The 19980-nt window shown below is 34.3% G+C and overlaps 1 protein-coding gene across 1 annotated transcript; it reads right to left on the bottom strand.

Moving 5' to 3' along the window:
- Positions 1 to 6122: 6122 nt before the first annotated feature.
- LOC110021207 (phytolongin Phyl1.1-like) lies at positions 6123 to 7968 on the bottom strand. The gene is made up of 2 exons (XM_020719616.1): positions 7388 to 7968; positions 6123 to 7352 (listed from the first exon to the last, which is right to left on the bottom strand). The coding sequence occupies exons 1-2, from the start codon at positions 7474 to 7476 to the stop codon at positions 6659 to 6661; spliced, it is 783 nt and encodes a 260-aa protein (XP_020575275.1). The 5' UTR covers positions 7477 to 7968; the 3' UTR covers positions 6123 to 6658.
- Between the last annotated feature and the right edge of the window lie 12012 nt (positions 7969 to 19980).

A 19980-nucleotide genomic window follows, 5' to 3' on the forward strand; every position in this document is an offset into this window, starting at 1 on the left:
TAGATTGTTCCTAGTTTTATCATGCTTTGTTTTATTATACTACCTTATTGATCTAGTTTTACTATTTTGACAAGACCTTTTTAGTATAGTTATGCTCGACAATTAAATTTATCTTGATTTAGTGAGACATCTTGGCTAAACTTCATCTTATTTTTTTCTTACTCTTTTGGTTGGATGTAAATATTTTACTCTCACTAAGGCTTACCATATTCACATAAATATTTAGTTTCACCTCAAATTAGCCATGATTTTTAGATTAAATCTCCACCTTGAGAAATATCCCAAGCCTGTTATGCTTATTAGGATATCTCTACCCTCATTTATGTATACAATGTTTTCTTAAGAACATACTCATATTTACTAATACAATGGTAAATAGTGGTAACAGTACCAATATGAGAGGGACATCTTTGGACAACATGTTTAACATCTTTTAACAAATGCATAATAAAGAAGGATGCTTTAACTTACATATAATTGAAAGAAGTTACAAATTGATGAAAATATAAAATGTATTATAAATTAAAGTGATATTTTCTATACCATTTTGGCTTGATCACCTTAAATTATAATCGAGGTGAATATCATATAGATATTATTTTACAGTAACTTAAATAGATGATTTTTTTATATAGCTTAAAATATATATTTTTTATATATTAGTTGTGAAATTCATTATAGTTTAAATAATAAATATAAGCTTAAAATATATTTGTTTTACATAGTTGTACAAGTCTCATATTTTTTGAATTTGGTGGCATAATGATTTTAGTAAACTATGTTATAAGAATGACAGATATGCCTTGCAAAACTGCCTTTGAATTTTGCATGTATGTCAGTTTGCATCCACATGGACCTAAGTATGTTAAACAAAATATTCGGGTTGTGTTTGGGTAAATTCTGTTGAAAACAAGTTGGGTTCAGGTCAAACTTTTGACTTACGAATCAACACCCCTAGTAATATACAACCACAACACATAACTTGACAATTTGATACAAAAATAATTTAAAGAGACAATTTTTAGATTGGCATAGATCAAATTTAATTGTTTATCCAAAAAATTCACCCTTAACGTAGTTGCACTAAATATTTTGCCTATTTTTTGTAGTTCAACAAATCAATGCATATGCATTGATTTCTAAAGACCATACCTTAGTATCACCTTCTTTAAGCTACTTTTAGTAGCGAAGTGAAAAGATTCAGATCTGCGAAACATCCCATAGTGAAAAATAGGTTGAAAAATAGATCAACTTGGCTTTGAAAAAAACGAATAGAGAAGCCATAAATATATAAGGAAAAAAAAAATCTAACGATCCAAGGTTATCTTTCTAAATCCTTTACAAGTCTCAACAGTAAATCAAGTGAAAAAGACAACAATCAAGTCACATCCAGCATTCTTTTCAAGTGGTAGATAGAGCATGGTGCTCCTGTTTATCCAGATGCCAGAAAATTGAATTAGATAGCCTCTGTCGAAACAATAATGTTTTTGTAAAATTTCCCTAAAGCTTCTCAATTAAATAGAATAGTGTTGAACGTCAAAAGGTTCACGGTGACAAAAGAGGTGTTTTATTGTCTTAGCGTTGTATGAAAATTCGGCACACACAGATAATTAAATGCAACGAATGGAGACACCAAAATTTTTACGTAGGAAAATCCTAGAAGGGAAAAATCATGAGGCCTAATTTAGTCAAAATAATCTAATATATGTTTATGAGTAAATGGGTGCACCTTTCTCTTACGATAAGAATAACAGGGTTATAATCTTAAACAAAAAATTACATGACTTTACACAACACAAAGAAAATACATGTGTTAGAAATAATAATCATAGTCCGCCTACAATGATTGCAAGTAGTGATCATCGACGATTGGTGTTGGGCAGCGACAAGTAATGACGGTGGGCAGCGGTCGAAAATGATCAACAAACAGTGGTAAACGGTGGCAGACGGCTACGGAGGTCGGTAGTTACTTGCAGGTCTTCTCCAAAACAAACTCTAGAATTTCACTTCTCCATTTCAAGTGAAAAGTGGGGGGCTATTTATAGCCTTTTAAAGAGGGGCATTTTGGTCTTTTCACACATAACTTTCCTAATCATCTGATCAGACGATCCATGTTGACCCCCCTCGATCATAGATGATTTTTTAAGAATTATGATGACTCAATGACCTCGGAATTGAGTGATTTTAAACTTGTTGGATTCCTGATTCGACTATAAATATATTAAATTTGGAGTTCATTATGATCCAAATGTCTCTAATTAGGCTTTAGCGGCTTGATTGAACTCAAATTGAACTAATTTTAAGAGTTGCTAAGTTCGTCTTGTCGAGCGGTCAGCTTGACTATAAACTTGTTGAAACCGAGGCCTGCATGATCTTGAATTTGAAATTATAATATTTATTGCTAAAAATATATCGAAATTTATGATAAATGATAATAATTTCTTGATGACACATCAAATAGTTATGACAAAAATTATAAATTATGATATTAGAAAATAGTCAAGAGAAACTCGCAGAAAAGCTGATAAGAATGAATTTAATTAATTGATCAACCAATCCTGCAATCTGACTTAAAGTTCATGCTGGATTTTAGTACAGATCGAAAGTTAGTCCCTTTACGACACCATGTGAATTTTTTTGTTTAAGAAGCATGTAAATCGTAAAGGCTCAACATTTCCTGTTGAAAAACAAGTTAATAAATTTGGACTTTCAGACCTGGAAGGCATTGTTTTTCAAATGCCATTTGAGTTGGAACTATTTGTTTTCTAACGGTATTTTGTCAGTTATTATCAGACATAAAGCAGATACATTGAATACAACTTAGACACAAACCATGCCAACAGAACTCAATTATTTATGAAATCAATCTTATTATATTTGCACCCCCATTCTTCCTTTCTATCAGACTCTAATTTTATGAACATTTTTTTTTCTTTTTAAACCCCTTGGGAAATTTTATACAACACAAAAAACATATACAAAAATAGGCAAGAAGTCCCTACTACATCCCAATTACAACTCACACAAAAAAATAAAACCTAAGGGACCTCTCCCCAAAAATAAAAAATACAACTCACCCCACCTGTAAACCCAAAAGGAAAACATTAAGCCAAATCATGTAAGCAAAGTAAGTACAAATCTATTGGTAAGTATTTGGAAATGAAAATAGAATTGAGATTAGCTCCCACTTTAGCAGACCAATTAGCAGCCCCATTTCCATCCCTTTTAGTGTGAGTCCAACAAATCTCCAACCCTTTAGAAAGATCAGCAATCCTTTTCATTTGTGAAATAATGCTCTAATGACATTCAACCTTTTTCCTGCAACAATTCCATAAAACTAAAGAATCTGATTCTAAAATCACATACTTCCAACCAAACCTTTTAGCAATCAACAGCTCAAAAATTACAACACCAGCCTCTGCATTCAAACATATTATGGACATTTGTTTGAGTCCTGAAATCTACTAGGATAGCAATTTTAACTTATGTTGGACAAGCGATGGTATATTTTTTTAATCAATTTTGATAAAATGACGGAAAAAGGCATATGATAATACATGCCTAGTGTTTTAATAGTTTCATCGTATCGTAAATTTTGAAGAGTTTTTCCTTTCTCCATATCTGTATCATGCTATTCCATTTAGATTGTCAGTGAACTTGCTTCCTAGATATATCAAATTTAAATTTAATGATTCATTAGTGCAATTCACACAGAAATTGAAAATTGCAATTAGAGAACATCCAAACATCATTTATATTTCTGACAGAGAAAATGATATTGTAAGCCTTTGTGAATCTAGCCTAATTCCCTAAAAAGCTAACTGAATTTCTTAAAAAAAAAGAAAAAAAGAAAAAAAGGAAAAAGAAAAAAACCCCGCGATAATGGAAATCACATTGCTAGAGGAAGAAAGACAATTGGAAAGACAAATCTCATTCTTCCACAAACTTTCTGTAAATTGAAGTTTATTCCATAGTTTTGTTCTCATACTCACGAGCCACCCTACTAACAAGGAAAATCATTGCTAATATTTGTCATCCAAATACATAAAATTGTCATGAGATTTTCTTTTTCTTTTTAGTGTTGAATATAAATGATATAACCATTTTTTGAGAAACATGCTTCAAATTCTTGCTTTTTTGTGCTTTGGTCCTATGCTCTCCCATAATGCTCAGAAGTCTTAATACTTGAATCTCGACTAGGTTTGAAGCTTCTGTTTCACACCTTCAATTTTTCAAAAGCTTATGTTATGTATAAAGCATGGCAAGTTTTACATCCCTAGCTCGAGCAAAGTGCTTTATGCTTACTTCCCATTTCCCACTCGCCAAGTAAATTCGTCTCTTTAATTTCCTCATATTATTTCCCACTACAAATGTACTCATTCAACCACAATGTATCAAGTTTTTCAACTTTTCAAAGCCATCTAAAGATTTTTAAGTGATAATCAAGTTAAGCATATGAGTTTAATAAAATATGAAGAAAATGTGGAGTGAAATTTTATCCTTAAGATTTTTTGAATGGCAATAATGTTAAGATTGCCTTCCTTAAGACTTCAGTCACAAATGTGAAACAAAGAAACATACTTTCTAATGTAAAGACAAGCCAAGAAAAGCTAACGAGAAAGGTGTTAAAACAGTATCCAACTCTTTATAAGGGTCATTTTAGTTTCAAAGCCTATAAAAATGTCAAATCAGCCTCCTAACGTTTTTAACATGTTGAAATAATTCATATATGTTTTTAAGAGATGACTACTTCAGCCCTATTAAGAAGTCTAGAGATTAATTTAACATTTTCACAAACTCTAGAACTAAAATAACCCCCGTTATAAATAGTTAGGGAATCATTTCGACACGCCTCAAAACCACTATTGATATTTTTTTTTATATATATTTTGATCTTAAACTTTTGTCCATGTTTTATATAGAACTAAAAAAATATTATATTTCCCAACATATATAATGCCTAACAAATTTTCTTATTACCATGTCAATATAAAAATGTCCATGTTCTTAGTTTATTATCAATAATGTTTTTTTTTTTGTCATTTGAAGCACAGTAATCATAACTATATGTATATTTATAAAACAAACTAATCCAACTGCTTGTTTAGATGGTGCTCCAAATGCCAATAAACATATTTAAATCAATTATGTACACAAACAAATATTTTTTTTTGCCATTTTTATGAGCCTAAAGATAAAGAAAAAATGGTCTCAACTTTCTTGGAGCATTAACTAATCTTATTGACAAGAATAAATAAGCAAATCAAGCAGTCAAAATTGCCTTTTCTGCTTCCTTTGGCATTCTTGTAGTATCTTTAATTATGTATGGGGCATGATAAATCATGTCAGATCATAAACTACTAGAGAGTCCAAACCAAAAAACTACAAGTGTACACTATAACAATTAATTTTATGGGCATATAAAAAACAGAACTTGCAAACACGACTCATGTGCTCCATTCATTCTCTTTAACTCCATAGCCACACAACTATGCATAAGAAACTAAACAAGCTTGCTAGCTTCTCCAAAACACAATGTTAAGTGTTCTCTAAATCATTACTAGAAGATTTTAATTCAAAAGTTTTATTTATTTGCCACCATTTTTCTACACAACTACCTGATTTTTAGTGAGTATTCTCTACAATACAAAATACTTGTAAGATTATGTGCACTATAAGTAAAGATAATCATCCTGTGTTTCAAAACCAATATATATTCTGAAAATCAATGTGGGTAACCTATTTTAAATTAAAATGACATATGAAATGATCAGTTGTCGTATGTACAGAACATTTTATGGCTTACAATTAGTAGATTTCAGTAAGTATCAGGCAGCTGCACCTAAACACAGCTATCCCACAAAAATCCATGCCAGTTTGTTTTTGAATTCCAAGCTTAACAATGAAATGACTAAATTAGACAATAGAAGCGAAAACAAAATTAAAAAAGTTTTTTTCTTTTTTTTTAAAGATAGTTTTTTTTTACTTCCATCATTTGGTGCTGTATAGCTTGAAACCAACATTAGCATTAAGCTCCAAAAATCCGTCTAAAATCCTCTCAAATGTAGTGCTTTCAATATTGAGTGAATAAAATCTTCATTTTTCAGTATATGTTTACTATCCACAAATAATGAAATGAGCACCAAGGAAAGTTTACATTTATCTCAAAATAAATAACCATGTTAGAAATAAAACATGAGGAACTTGTTAAACAAATGAGAATGAAAGGCAATAACAAATTAGTAAGGTTTTACATCAGCTTAACGCTCAAAAAATAAAACAGTATAGCATGCCAAAAGTAGGGGGAAAAACGACCAAAGATGCATAAAACTTCTCTTCACAAACCATATCCTTTTAAACTACTTTTTCAAGTAAATTCATGTACATAATCCAGCTTATGAAGCTACTCACTGGTCATTGAAAGAACCAAAACCAATCTACAAGGATCCTCCACTGCACATAACCTCAGCAAGAACATGAAGAAATAAAAGAATAGAGGTAAAATGAATAAGGATCAATTAACATGGATTGCCACAACCTTCAACAAATAGGCTTACACCTTAAACTCATAGAGGTTTCTTATCATTGTAGATTGAAAAACAAATCTGCAATAATTCAGTCAATTTGAGCTTGGTTCTCTGAACTTCATCATTTCCCCTCACCCGGCAATGCATTGGAATCCCTTACACACAGATAACCATATACCGAACAAAAGGCTGCAGACTACCAGATCGATAATCAGAACCATTCTTACCTGTTGCCACCAAATCCTCTGCATCGATTTCCGACCTCCTAAACCCAAATTAAGATCGGCGTCACCATCATTATCCGTTACAGAGATCTCATGCTCATTTCCGCCTCGGGAATCGCCAACCCCCCCTTCGTCACTTTTCGGGTTCTTTTTGCGCTCCTTAACCTTCCTCTTGTGCTCGCCGGTGTGGAGGAGGTTGTCAGAAAACGGTGGGGTGGAGGGAAGAGGAGGGGACGAAGAAAGCGCAGGTGGCGACGAGGAAGAGGGTTTCTCATCCTCGGAAAGAGAAACCGACCCTGCGGCGACGCGACGAATGACAGGGAGGAGCTCGTCCTGAAGACAGCGTTGGGGAATTGGATCGCCAGCATCGATCCGCCTGCGGGCTATATAAGCGGTGGCATCGCGGAGGCGATGCAGGAAGTGGAGAACGGCAGAGCGGCCGAGCGACTCTTCAGCAATGGCAAAAAAGAGAAGAGGTTCAGCTATGAGGAAGGCGTAGATCCGGCTGCCGGCAGTGTGAGTGTAAAGGAGGTGGTAGCGCGGGGCGGCATCGATGCAGATAGCGGCGAGCGCGGAGAGGTCGACGGCAGCGGAGGCGCCCCCGCCGGGGTGGGGGAGCGCCGCGGGGGCGAGGGGCCGCCGGTGGGGAGAAGCTCCGCGAGGACGATGGGGCCGCAGGAGACGGAGGCGTAGAGAACGGAATCGGGATCAGATTCGGAGGTCATCCGATCGCGGGGAAGCGCCGAAGCTGATGGTAATCAGGAGGGAGGGTTGCTGTCCGAAACCATTCTGGTTTGGATGAATTCTCCTTCAAGGGATTATGGTAAGTTGATGTGGATTTGGGGGTTGGCGTGGAGCTGCGATTATTGATCCTTAATTGTTGTTGTTCGATTGGTGGTGAGGGGTCTGACAGCGGAGAAGGATGAAAGTTTGTTCTAGTTATGGAAGCTAGGGTTTATTAGGTCAAACTTCTAATCACCAATTTTAGAAGGCAATTTCAGTTTAAAACCAAGCGTAAATTTTACTTCTTTTGCGTTTATATTCGCCTGCAGCAGAGGCATCCATCGCTTCTAACTACCATGGCGGCGACGAATAAGACGATGACAGCGGCGGCGAGAACAGTGGTGGCGACAACGAAGAGGATGGCAATGACGGCGACAATGGCGGCCGTTGAGATGGTACTGATAAGATTTTTTTGGGGGAGTAATAGTTCCAACTGTTTTAGCGGGATTAACATGGTGGTATGAATCGTTTTTTTATTATAAAATAATTAAATATATATATTAAAAATGTGAAATAAGGAGGATTACGTGATTTGGTATCAAGTTATGATGTAGCTAAAATTTGATGAGATCTTAACACGGTTATTTTAGGAGCAGATTGGTTAGTAATAAAAAGGGGGGTTCACTTACATTCAACACGATAGTAAAGGCCTATCTAGTAAAGGATTTAGTGAAATTGTATCGGAGTCGCACCTAAAGAATATAACTTAAGATATGAGAGAGAGCGAGAGTGTGTGTGTGTGCAGTAATAAATGAGGGGATTGTGTAACTTTTAATTTATGGAATGATCATTAATTTATTGACAAATGGGATATAATATATAAAATTACATATTTATTCTTGTTTTAATGGGGGGCGTTACAGAGTATTCTGAGTATTTACATAAATGAACCTTTGACTCGGCTATCTTATTACTTGGTCAGTTGGGATTAGTGGGTCTTGGTTTGGCATTGTTCGATCGTCCGTTTATGTTGAGTTGTGGGCAGTCGATTTGCTCCAGTTGATCTTCACTCGTCTGGACTGCTCGATCAATTTTAGTTTAATGGTCGGTTGTTTTGGTCTCATTGAACTATTGAATCCTAAATGAGGAGCTATTGTCTTCAGGATGAGACTAAGCTGTCAAACAGAAAGTGAATTGTTGTAATCCGGCAGATAGCTCAGCCCTTGATAAAAGGTCCTTCGGGGTATTCAGGTAATATATCATGGTAAAACCTTCAACCTTCTAATGAAGAGTCTCGGAGGCTCTTATGAGGCGGCTAGTGATGCTGAGGTGAGAGTTTGGCTATTGCCTTCTCTCGACTTAATAGATTTTTGTTATTGGCTCAGACAACATGCGTCTGATCGGCCTCAGGTCTCTATCGAAGTGATATGTACTTGGCCAATTTAGTCCTTTGATCTTACGATGATAAGACTTTTGGTCATCCTTTTGTGGGCTATTTGTCGTCATACTTTCATGCCTAAGTGTATTTGATTTTTTTTAGATTCGTGCACACATTTTTTTATGTACAAACATGATTAACTAGGGTTTTAAATTAAATCATGTCAGACAATCATTTTGGATGAGTTAAATCCTTAGATTTACTAAACTTAAATTTAGCCCATTTTGATGCAAATCTTTAATATAGTAAATTCAAATATTTTACAAACTTCAAAAATTTGGGAATGTATGAAGAGAAAGATTGGTGCGAAGAGCCTCACCTTCCTCAATGGTTTTGGGGAGGAAGATGGGAGTTTTTGTGGTCTCTATATGCTACGAGCTTATCATTTCCCAATTAGCTTTAATCGTGATTCTATTGTGAGGGTTTGGTCATTAATCGTGATTCTATTGCGAGGGTTTGGTCATGAAAGCGATGGTTTTGGGTGAAATCAGGGAATAATGGAGGAACATAAGTGAAAGTTTCAAGCAGAGAGGGGAAGGAGTAAATAGGTGTTGAATTATGATTAGTCAATGAATCACGCTGAAGGAATAAAGCATGAGTAAGATAGAGATAGACAGAGAGATGATTGAACAATAATACGTTGTGTCAATCATATGGCGAGAGTACAATGTGATGATGTTAGATTTTTATCCATGCTTTAAAGGGATTGTAAAGTGTATTTATGATATTTTACATCTATGGGGTGATTGTTCAACCGCTCTCTAAGCTTAGATTTGGGTCGACAGAATCAACTCAATCAATTGAGTTTAGTCGATATGAGTTGGTTGGTTGATATAGCCCAACTATCAATTCTTAACCTTTGATGAAGGGCATTTGGATGTCTCTGGGGTGAATCAAATCGTCATGAGATTGACTCTCCTATGATAATTAGCTTGGATGTTCTTTTGCCTTATTTTTATCTAAATGACTCGTTCTTGTATGTTTCAGTCATTTTTTATGTATCTCTTGATTCGATCTGTTTTGGCCTTGCTGGCTTTGGTGGTCTGACAAGCAGGTCTATGATCTTCTGTCGATGGGCTCTTCTTTGTTTTATTCTTTCTTTCTCGATCGTCAAATATCTTTAGGATCAGCTCTAACATATTTTTATGTACATATATCACTCTCTTATTCTACTTCTTAAAAGTGATATTGTGATAAGAATAAGAGAATTTAATGCAAAGAAGTAGATTATCCTCATTGTTAATCAATAATTCAATGATTGAACTCTATCGGTTTCCACATTTTATTCTTATAAATAAGGCATGACAAAACTCTTCACTTTCCATATTCATTATGCGACCCTTCTCATTTAAATTGGTTGGCTTTCGAGCATTGTACTAGAGAATGTGTTGAATCCCTAGGATGATATCCCCAACAAAGATCTCTTTCGAATGAACAGTATCGCTCGTAAGGTGAAAGAAAGAGGAAAATCGTCATTAAAAAGATAAAAGTAATTATGTTGCTGGATCAGGTGGAATCGTCTTATTCGTTCCTTGGCACTATGCAGAGGAACGTTCAAGCGACCTACTCAACCATCAATATGCATGTTAAGACTTCTGTTGTTGCATGTGACTTTGATTAAACGGACTGCACAAGAAGCTGTTGGTGCTCTGCCAGTACATAGTGAGGACACTACGCTGATTATAACGTCTGAGTTGGATCGACTCCTTGGTATGAGGAGCCTTGATCCTTTTTGTTTTTGTTTTTTTTTTCTTTTTTTTTTGAAGTTTTTTTTACATTGCATCTTAGTAAAAGTCGAAATATGGTCTTCCTGCAGATGACTCAGATTTGAGAGATTCGAGCTAGGGTCCATCTCTAGCTAGTATTGACGAGAATCTGACTGAGGCACCAACAATAGCAGTACATGCGTCAGGCGAGAGGGCAACTGACTCTTGAGAAAGAATGGTGGGGTTGATTGCCTAAGCAATCTAATTGAGGCTAGCAGGGAAGTGATACAAGGTAATTTTATGTGTATTCTCGCCTTAACTCCTATGTTTTATTCCATATTTATCATGATTTTGCTCTTATGGAAGGTACTTTGTGGTCTTTTGCAGGTTACAGGGTCGAACACGTATCATTGAGTGAAAACACGAAGTGTGTTATGGAGCTGGCCAAGCATGATCATGCCTGAATGTGTCGTAATTATGTTGACATTGTTGTTGGTCAGGCATAGTTACGCCAACATTCGACGTGGCTATGCCAACTATGACGTGATTACCCTAACCTTGGCGTGGTTATTCCACCATGGGGTCGGGATTGATTTGGCATGATTTTTCATGGAGTTTTTGGCAAGAACTATAAAGGGAGAGCTTGGGCATGACCTCGGGAGAGTTGGGCAGACCTTGGAGGCTTTCTTCATTAGGTTTTAGAGTCTCTTTGTAAAACCCTAGAGTTTCTCTTTCTCATTCCTTAGGGATAAGCTCTTAGGGTTATTTTACTTTGAGTTTTTCAGTGTTCTGTGAGAGAGAGATTGAGTGATGTGTGCGTGAGAGATTGTGGAGAGTTGATTGTTATAATGTGAGGATTCAATGTATTGCTAAAAACACTTGTTTTGGTTATAAGTTTGCTCCTTCTTACACTTATATCTTTAATTATTTCAATGAAATTCTCCATGCCTTTCTCCTGCATATTTCATGGCTAAAATTGCTTTCATGCTCCTATGATGTAAGGATAGTTTTTCTGTATATTTACTTTGAGTTTTTCCCTGTATACGTTTTTTGTGCTTCTGAATGATGCATATTAATGTGTTAAGCTTTAGATCGTCATTTATTCATAGAGAGTCGATATATGAAGCTTAAGAGAGGTTCAAGAAGTTTCTTAGAAAATGTTCCCACCACACCCTACCTGATTTTCTGATTATCCAAACATTTTATAACGGGTTGGTAAGACCCTTCAGGTTTATTATGAACGTCACAGTTGGGGGTCCATAATGTCTGAATCATTTCATGAGGCATATGAACTGATTGAGGAAATGTCCATCAATAACTTTCAATGGCCTTCTGATAGAACCACTTCAAAGAAGGTACTTAGTGTGCGCAACACAAACGTTTTGATTATCCTAGCTTTATAAGTAGTTGTCATTTCTATGAAGTTAGAAACCTTTGTGATGAATTTAGTGTCAAGACATTATCAAGTGATAAAAAATTGGGATGATTTATGGACTAATAGCAAATTTTAACATTATTGCCTTAGAGACTGTGCTTGTTGTAGGAAAACAGACCCATAACCCTTACTCCAACACCTATAACCCAGGCTGAAAGAAACACCCCAATTTCCAATTGAAAAATACTTATACTCAAGGTATAGGAAACCAACAGTGTAGGAACACTCAAGCAAACCTAATAGGTACTTGAATAACCACGGCGGTAATAACCAGAGAGCAACCTTACCCATATGGATTCACTTTGAACGCCCAACCTTAGAAAAAGATGTCATCTTTGAAAGAGTTAGTGTTACAAATGGGAAACCAATTACATAACCAAGCTGGAAACATAAGGAAAATTGAAAATTAACTTAGATATTTGGTGAGCTCAATGAATAATAGACCTTAGGGGACGCTCCCCAATAACATCGACATGAATCTAAGAGATCAAAATGTGGAGCAGTGTCAAGCTATTAGAGCAAGGAGTTGGAAGGAATGAGAAGATACCCATATGAGAGAACAAATTTGTTGTGTCACACTTAGGAAAACCTGCCTCACCTCTTGGGATAAGACAAAAACCACTACCAACCTTTCCCAAGAGACTCCAAACGCATAAGAGGGACCAACAAATATCTAATGTTCTAGAGGTTGTCAATGAATTCACCATCAATGTGCCTTATACAAAAAGCCTTTGAACATATGTTGAGTTATGTGGGGTTACTGAAAGATGTCTTGGATAAGAAGATAAAATTAGGAGTTGACGAGATGGTAATTTTCATTGAGGATTATAATGCCATCTTGCAAAGGAGGTTGCCAAAAAAAAACTAAAAGACCAAAGTAACTTCACTGCTTCTTATAGGTTGTGTTACACTGCTCCAATGGAGGGCCAACCAATTGACTTTAGTAGCTTCCGTAACCTTGCAATCCTACCTTATTGTCTCCTAATAGGTTATGCATCTCTAAATTTAAGAGAGAATTAACCTAACTAACTTTGTGACCTTCATGGCCTTTCTATATTTCCTCGCAACTACCTCCTAATTAGGGTTGTAAAGGAGCTAAACTTGTTCGAGCCTAGTGCTTGTTGGTGTTTGGCTCTCTTTTTTTTTAGATTCATGTTTGCCTTGTGTTTGAAATAACTTGAGAATAACACATTCATATTCTGCCAAATTTATTTGAATTCGATCATGTTTGACTTGAGCTAAATTTGAGTTGCCTCATCATTAACAACTAACGAGGAAATGTAAGTTTAATTTGTCTGTTGGTGTTCGGCTCGTTCAATTTCTTTTTCTTTTTTTTTTTTTTTTTCATGTTACGCTAGAATTTATTCGAACTTGCTTGTGTTTGGCTCGAGTTAAATTCGAGTCACATCTTCATTAACAACTAATGTGGAAAAGCAAGTTTAATTAACTAAATTATTCTTATTAAACTTATAAAATAATTAACTTTATTAAATATATTATTGTAATTGTAATGCAAATTATATATCCTCCGTCTGAGACATCTCCAGAATTACATGCTAAGTTATAGCTTTTGAAAAACACTTCTCACTTTAAATATCTTGTTGTGAGACGAATTAGTTGACATTGGTGGACGGCGTGTAGGTGTGTAAGTGAGTCAAGTCAACTCATGAGCCAGCTCGAGTTTAGCTTGATAAGTGGCTCGTGAACTGAGCTCGATGAGCTGACAAACCAAGCACAAGCCTAGCAAGTCGAGCAAATTGATATATTATGAATAAAAAAAAATATTAAAAATAATGTTTTTATATATTTCGTTGTGTTTGCGGTTTCTAATAGAAAAATTATATTCTCTTTAATGATAATTTTCAATCATGCAAATTTCTTATATTATTTTGCCGAACTAGACACATTTTTTATTGCGATTCTAGCAAGTCGAGCAAATTGATATACGCATAAAGGACAACATAACACAACTTATGGCACACATGAAATTCACAACAGAAGATCATGCACAAATATTGTCCAAATTTACGACTTACAAGATGAACACAAAACAAATGAACTACTCTCTTATTTAGTCAAGCTCACTATCAAAGGACAATAACTTCAACAAAACTTAAACATTGAATATATTTGTAATATGCAAAAGTTGATCATCACTGGTAATCTTGGAATGTCATTGGTGCCTAACATGAATACTTGAGTGTGACGCAAACTCAGCGAACTGCACGATATCAGCGAGCTACCAAACTAGCTTATGTTTAGATATGTGAAATGACACTATCAACACACATTGAACAATAAATTAGGCAGGAAGTAGATTTTATTGAGTTGCAACCAAACAATTAAGTTTTCAAAGGATGACATCAATCAGAATAATATGATGATTTTGACGAGAACACACTAGAGTTTCGAGATACAGTAACGAGCGTCTTCTGTGCGGCTAGCCAATTTAAATGTGAAATTCATAATGTTGGCATGCTAAATCATGATGACATGCAAGTAGAAGATATAACTCAGGCTAAAGCAAATTTGGTGCTAAGAGAATGATTGAAGAACAAATTAAGAGGATTCTCAATCCAATCTATTGCAACACGAAATTATCAGCCTTTAGATAAATATTCACTCGACACATACGTAAGAGCTTTTGATCTTTGAATTGATTTGTTGTCTGCGACAAATTCACTAGCACATGTCAAATGAACTTTTACAATCTTTCAGCCAAACCGAGAACATGTTGACGATGTGAATAAATTTCAAGTTGACTTTCAACGACATTTGAACACAATCCACACAAGTATTTTTGAGATGTTAGGGTTATTTCACTTTTCAAGAGACCACACTTCCATGGCTAACAACAATGATATGAATCACATTTGCACCTCATACCTTATTGCTCTAAGGAAGATGTGAGCTAAGTTTATATCAATCCAATGTTAGCTCATAAAGAGACAATAGTTTGTATTTGTCCACATTCATTTGGTTTGATGCAGATGTATTGGATAGCGGGAGTTATGGGTTATCATGGGCTCTTGGCATTCTCACTAGTATTGAGATTAAATGTAACTCTGACTCTTGTAAGAAACTAATAAAAGCAGATGATGCAAGGCGTCGGTGGGCTAATCTACATGACTATCTGGCTGTTCATAAAATTTTTAGTGATGGTTATGATGCGATGCAAGTGCAGATTGAGCACAACAAAGCAAAGCCACAAGCATATTCTTCTTAACATCGAACATATGGAATTCCTAACAATCATTCATCAACATTAATGTCGCAGCACATGTTGAAGTCATAATGCTTACAATTTACGAGTGCATCATGAATGTTCATAGGAACGAAGAAGAAAAAAGGGTGGCTTGGAATTGGCTCAATAAAATGGGCTTGACAAACATGTAGATGTGCGTGGGCATTTATGCTTGCACTATCAATAAGAGTTACATAGTCGAACATATTTATAATATTAATTTATTATCCTAAAAATAAATTAATAGGATATACCAAATATTTCTCTTTTTCCTGGAACTCTATAAATAGATTGTTTTTTATGTAATTTAAAATAAAAAAATTAATATATCCTAATAAACTTTTCATATGAAATATATTATATTATAATTTTGTTTGTATCTTATACCATTAGATCTAGTAAAAGAGTGAAAAAAACAAAACTAAATACAACCATTGCCCATGAATAAAATTGTTGCATATAGGGAACATTTAGACCTGCAAATTTGGGATGTCAAATAGAACTCGTTGGTCAAGGTCAGCTTTGACATGAAATTGACCTGACCCAAAAGTAGTTGACTTGAACTTGGCCCGATCTTAAAAGGGTCACAAAGTCCAACCTAATGTTGTTTTGGATTCAACTCGCTAACACAAACCCAACTGATATAACTCATTTAATGTATGACATGATAGAGTGATTATTGCGTGCGGAGAGCGCACGCCGCACGCAGAGCTGCATGCGGCTCTCCGATCACAACCGCACATCGCGGTTGTATGACAGTGGATGCGCTCTCTGCACGCAATAATTAGACGGCATGATAGCTATTTGGGTACAATTCGAGTAGATTTCAATTACACCTTGATCAATTATGTATTGACAGGTTGATTTTACGTCCATTTTGAATTAGCAGGTTGGCTTCGGGTATAGTTTTGATTGTCAGATCAATCAAAACTCAAAAAAAGAATGATAGAATTTCTTACCCAAACTAGATCAAAATTTTATTTTGGTCAATCCAAACCGAAAAAAATTGAGTAGAAATTGAGTCGAGTTGGTACGTCAAACAATTTCTTACACCCCAACAAAACACTTTAGCAAAACACAATCGGAATTTTTTTTTTTAAAATTACCAGATTATGAGATAATCAAGAATTGAAATTTATTAAGTATATTATAAGATGAATATAATACATGGTTAATAAATAAATCTTCTAATCTTAAATTTAGACTTAAAAATTTAATATTTAAATATTTATTATGATAAAAAAAAAATTCATGTATCCTCATTCAAAAAATTAATTTAACACCATATGTTAGAATTTATAGAAAAAATGTGATCTTGAATTCAAGTTTTATATTTTATATATGTCAAAAAAAATTTAGAATTCATACAATAAACAAAATCATTTACTTTTGTGAGAAATCATTTCTTGTGAAGTGCAAGAAATTGAACAATATCGTTAATTTTTATTTTTCAATTTTCTTAGATAATGAAGATGACAATTTATCAATTAATATGGTGATTGGTTGTTAATTAGAGAGAGAGAGAGAGAGAGAGAGAGAGAGAGAGAGAGATCATTGTCTTTAAGAATGGCATTTAGATAAATTGAGAGTAATTGAGAATCCTTGAGCCATTAGATTTATATTGAAGCGATGATATACAATATGCTTTTATGTTTTTCTTATAGGGGTGAGATTAATGACCTAAAAAATGAACATTGACTCTTAGTAGTGCAAAGGGTGTTAGCATTGCGGTTGAAAATTATGATCAGCCATAGCCATATGGGGGCTGATTTAGTGACAAAATAGATATCGATCTTGTTGGTGATGAAAGATGTGAGGCAATATGAAAACATTGTGCATTGAAGTTTATGACAATGACCTGTATTAGTGCTGGTGGCCATTTTAGATGTTGGCTTCACGGTGATGGTTGTCAGTGACAATCTTGTTGACAATGATTTATATCAATGTTGGTGACAATGATGCACGCCAACCTTGATGGCAACATCATGATTGTGTGCTATTAGAAATGGTTGGCATCTACTATTATAAATATCGTGGGCATTAGTGTTAGGAATGGAAGGACGCCCAAGTATCTCATAAGAAAATGATGGATGAGAAGACTATTTCAATTTGCGAGCAACATTTAAAAAAATTATACAATAATTTAATAATAATAATAATATATTAATATTTACTAGTTAAGATAATACTTTGATTCAAAATAAGACTGATGAGTCATCTCGTCTTAAATTTTAATTTGGATGTATTATAAATAAGATAAAAAAATAAATTTAATGTATTTCAAATTTTTTTTTTTTTTAGGTTTTTTTGTAGAATAAATTCATGAGATTAATTTTTTTGTTTTCGAATTGATTTTGGCTATAAAAATTAAATTTTTTTTTAATTAATTTTTTTTTTAGGGCTCATGGGACAAATAATGAAGGAAATGGTTTTGAAGTGTTGTGTTGGACACCTCGGGTCATCATTTTATGAGTGAGGCATCATCAAGACATGTGTAGGCTGGAATCGAGGGGAGCCAAGGCACCATGTGTGCCGAGGAGTCGTGCTCATTCTCTAGGTTAATTCAAAGGTTGGTCTTTGATTTAAGACTAAGATAACAAAAAATTAAATATTTGTCCATAATCAAATCACATGTTTCAATGTGCTCGGCATGAGTCCTAATTATTTAAATGTTTATTTTTTAGAATCGCCGCTTAGTTGAATATTTGCATTCATTGAAGTATCATTATTCTTATCCTTACAAGCATCAGTTTTTATCTTAGTATGTTGGAGTTGATCCACTAATGCCATGAAATTTGTGCATTTAACAACAAATATGTAGTTCCTAATCTCCTCTCTTAAGTTATAGAAAAATTATAAATCTTCTATTCTTCATGTTAAATAATGAGAAGTACAAATATAATGATGATACAAATTGTTCCATTGAATATAAGAAGAATGTTTTTCAATAATTGCTCTAATATAGCAAAATATCTGAAAGATATAATTCAATCTTGTAATAGACAATATGCCAGCATTTATCTCAAGGAGATCTGACGCTCTTGGAGGCAGGAATATGAAAAGGTGTACCCCCGGCAATTAATAGTTACATTAAAAAAAACAAAATTGTCACATTAATGTCATCCAACTCCTTAGCTCTAAGCTTTTAATTGCAATCACAAAATCAACATATCCTAAGCTCTTCAAACTTGTCAAGCCGAGGAAATACTTCATTGGTCCATGAGGTTTGTATATGATGGCTTCCAAAAGGATCTAACGCATTTGATGAATGTCACATGCTCACACTTTGAAGGAATAAGCAGAAATTTTAAATGTTGAGGCCATAAACTAACCTAAGATTCAATAAGCATCAAATTAAAGAAACTAAAGTTAGGATTTAAGAAATAGACACCGTGAGGCATCACCAATCCCAATTCCCAAATGTAAGTTCATATGATCCAAAGTAGATGCTCCATCTCCAAAGAAGTTCAAAATTTCTAGTACAGAAAATTAAAGAAACTAAAAGAAAAGTTTAACAGTTATGAAGCAGATGCAGTGAGGCATAACCAATCTTAATTCACAAATATAAGTTCATATGACATATAAGTTCCAAAATTCTGCTGCAGCCACAAACTAACACAAGATTCAATGAGCCGAAAAATTAAAGAAACTAAAAGGAAAGTTAAGATTTAAGAAGCAGGGGCATGGAGGCATCACCAAACCCAATTCCTGAGTGTACATTCAACGCAGATATTTCATCTCCAAAAAAGTCTAAATCTTGCTTTAATTTTCATATATAACTCCTAAATGACTGAAAAATAGATTTGTAGTAGAGATAGATCAGCTCAGATAACACCCACCCACAATAATTAACATAAGTAATCCTCTTAGGTAACATGAAATAATTAAAATAGAAGTGATTATTTCGTGAAATGGTTGACAATTTGTGTGATCTTTGGATATCATCATAGTTCAGAAAAGATGAAGATATTTTAAAGTACCAATGAACTTATAAGCCATATAATATCAGATATAGAAATAAATATTAAAGAAAATATCGTAAGTGCCTCAACAATTAATCAGAAGAACCCAAATCGAATGTCATAGGAGCCTCTAAAATCAATCAGTAAAGAGAATGCTACTAAAAATAGAGAAAAAGCTCATTTTTCAAATCCCTTGCACATTTCAAGATGTTAACTTTTCAACACAGTTCAGATCCTCTGTACACTTTCTAATAAAATCATGCAAATGCAAGTACAAAACATTTTCATTTTTTCTCTATTAGTTTCACTGTTAGAGCACAAAAGCTCTTAGAATTTGAAAGTTGCAGTAATGTAAAATAATTACTTTTAAGCATCCATTCAGCTAAATAGCAAACGCCTTGCCAAATAATGATAATTAAAAGTAGACTCAAGCATTTTAGGGTTTATAATTCTAGGAAAACTAAAATAAAGCAAGATTTCGGTCTTATTAAAACTACTCTGGTAATTATGTGACCAATTAAGAAACAAAACAGATGTAGTTTGTTGGAGGGGATGCATCATGGTGATGTAGTTCGTTGTGAGAACCAATAAGAGGATGAAGGCTCTCGGCCAAATAATAAAATTTGTAGTATTCAATTTAATTAAGGTACTAACAGTGGATTAGGTGTTGAAATCATGAGAGAAGATTGAGAAGTCGTGTCACTATTGAGAAAGATATAAT

The sequence above is a fragment of the Phalaenopsis equestris genome, unplaced genomic scaffold (genome assembly GCF_001263595.1).
Source record: "Phalaenopsis equestris unplaced genomic scaffold, ASM126359v1 Scaffold000123, whole genome shotgun sequence".
In the NCBI taxonomy this organism is placed as follows: Eukaryota; Viridiplantae; Streptophyta; class Magnoliopsida; order Asparagales; family Orchidaceae; genus Phalaenopsis; species Phalaenopsis equestris.

What these genes read in the sequence shown, in the direction of transcription:
- LOC110021207 (XM_020719616.1), bottom strand. Translation starts at nt 7,476, where the DNA reads ATGACCTCCGAATCTGATCCCGATTCCGTTCTCTACGCCTCCGTCTCC. An exon ending in GAGCTTCTCCCCACCGGCGG is followed by an intron (nt 7,353 to 7,387) that starts CCCCTCGCCCCC and finishes CCACCCCGGCGG; the next exon opens with GGGCGCCTCCGCTGCCGTCG.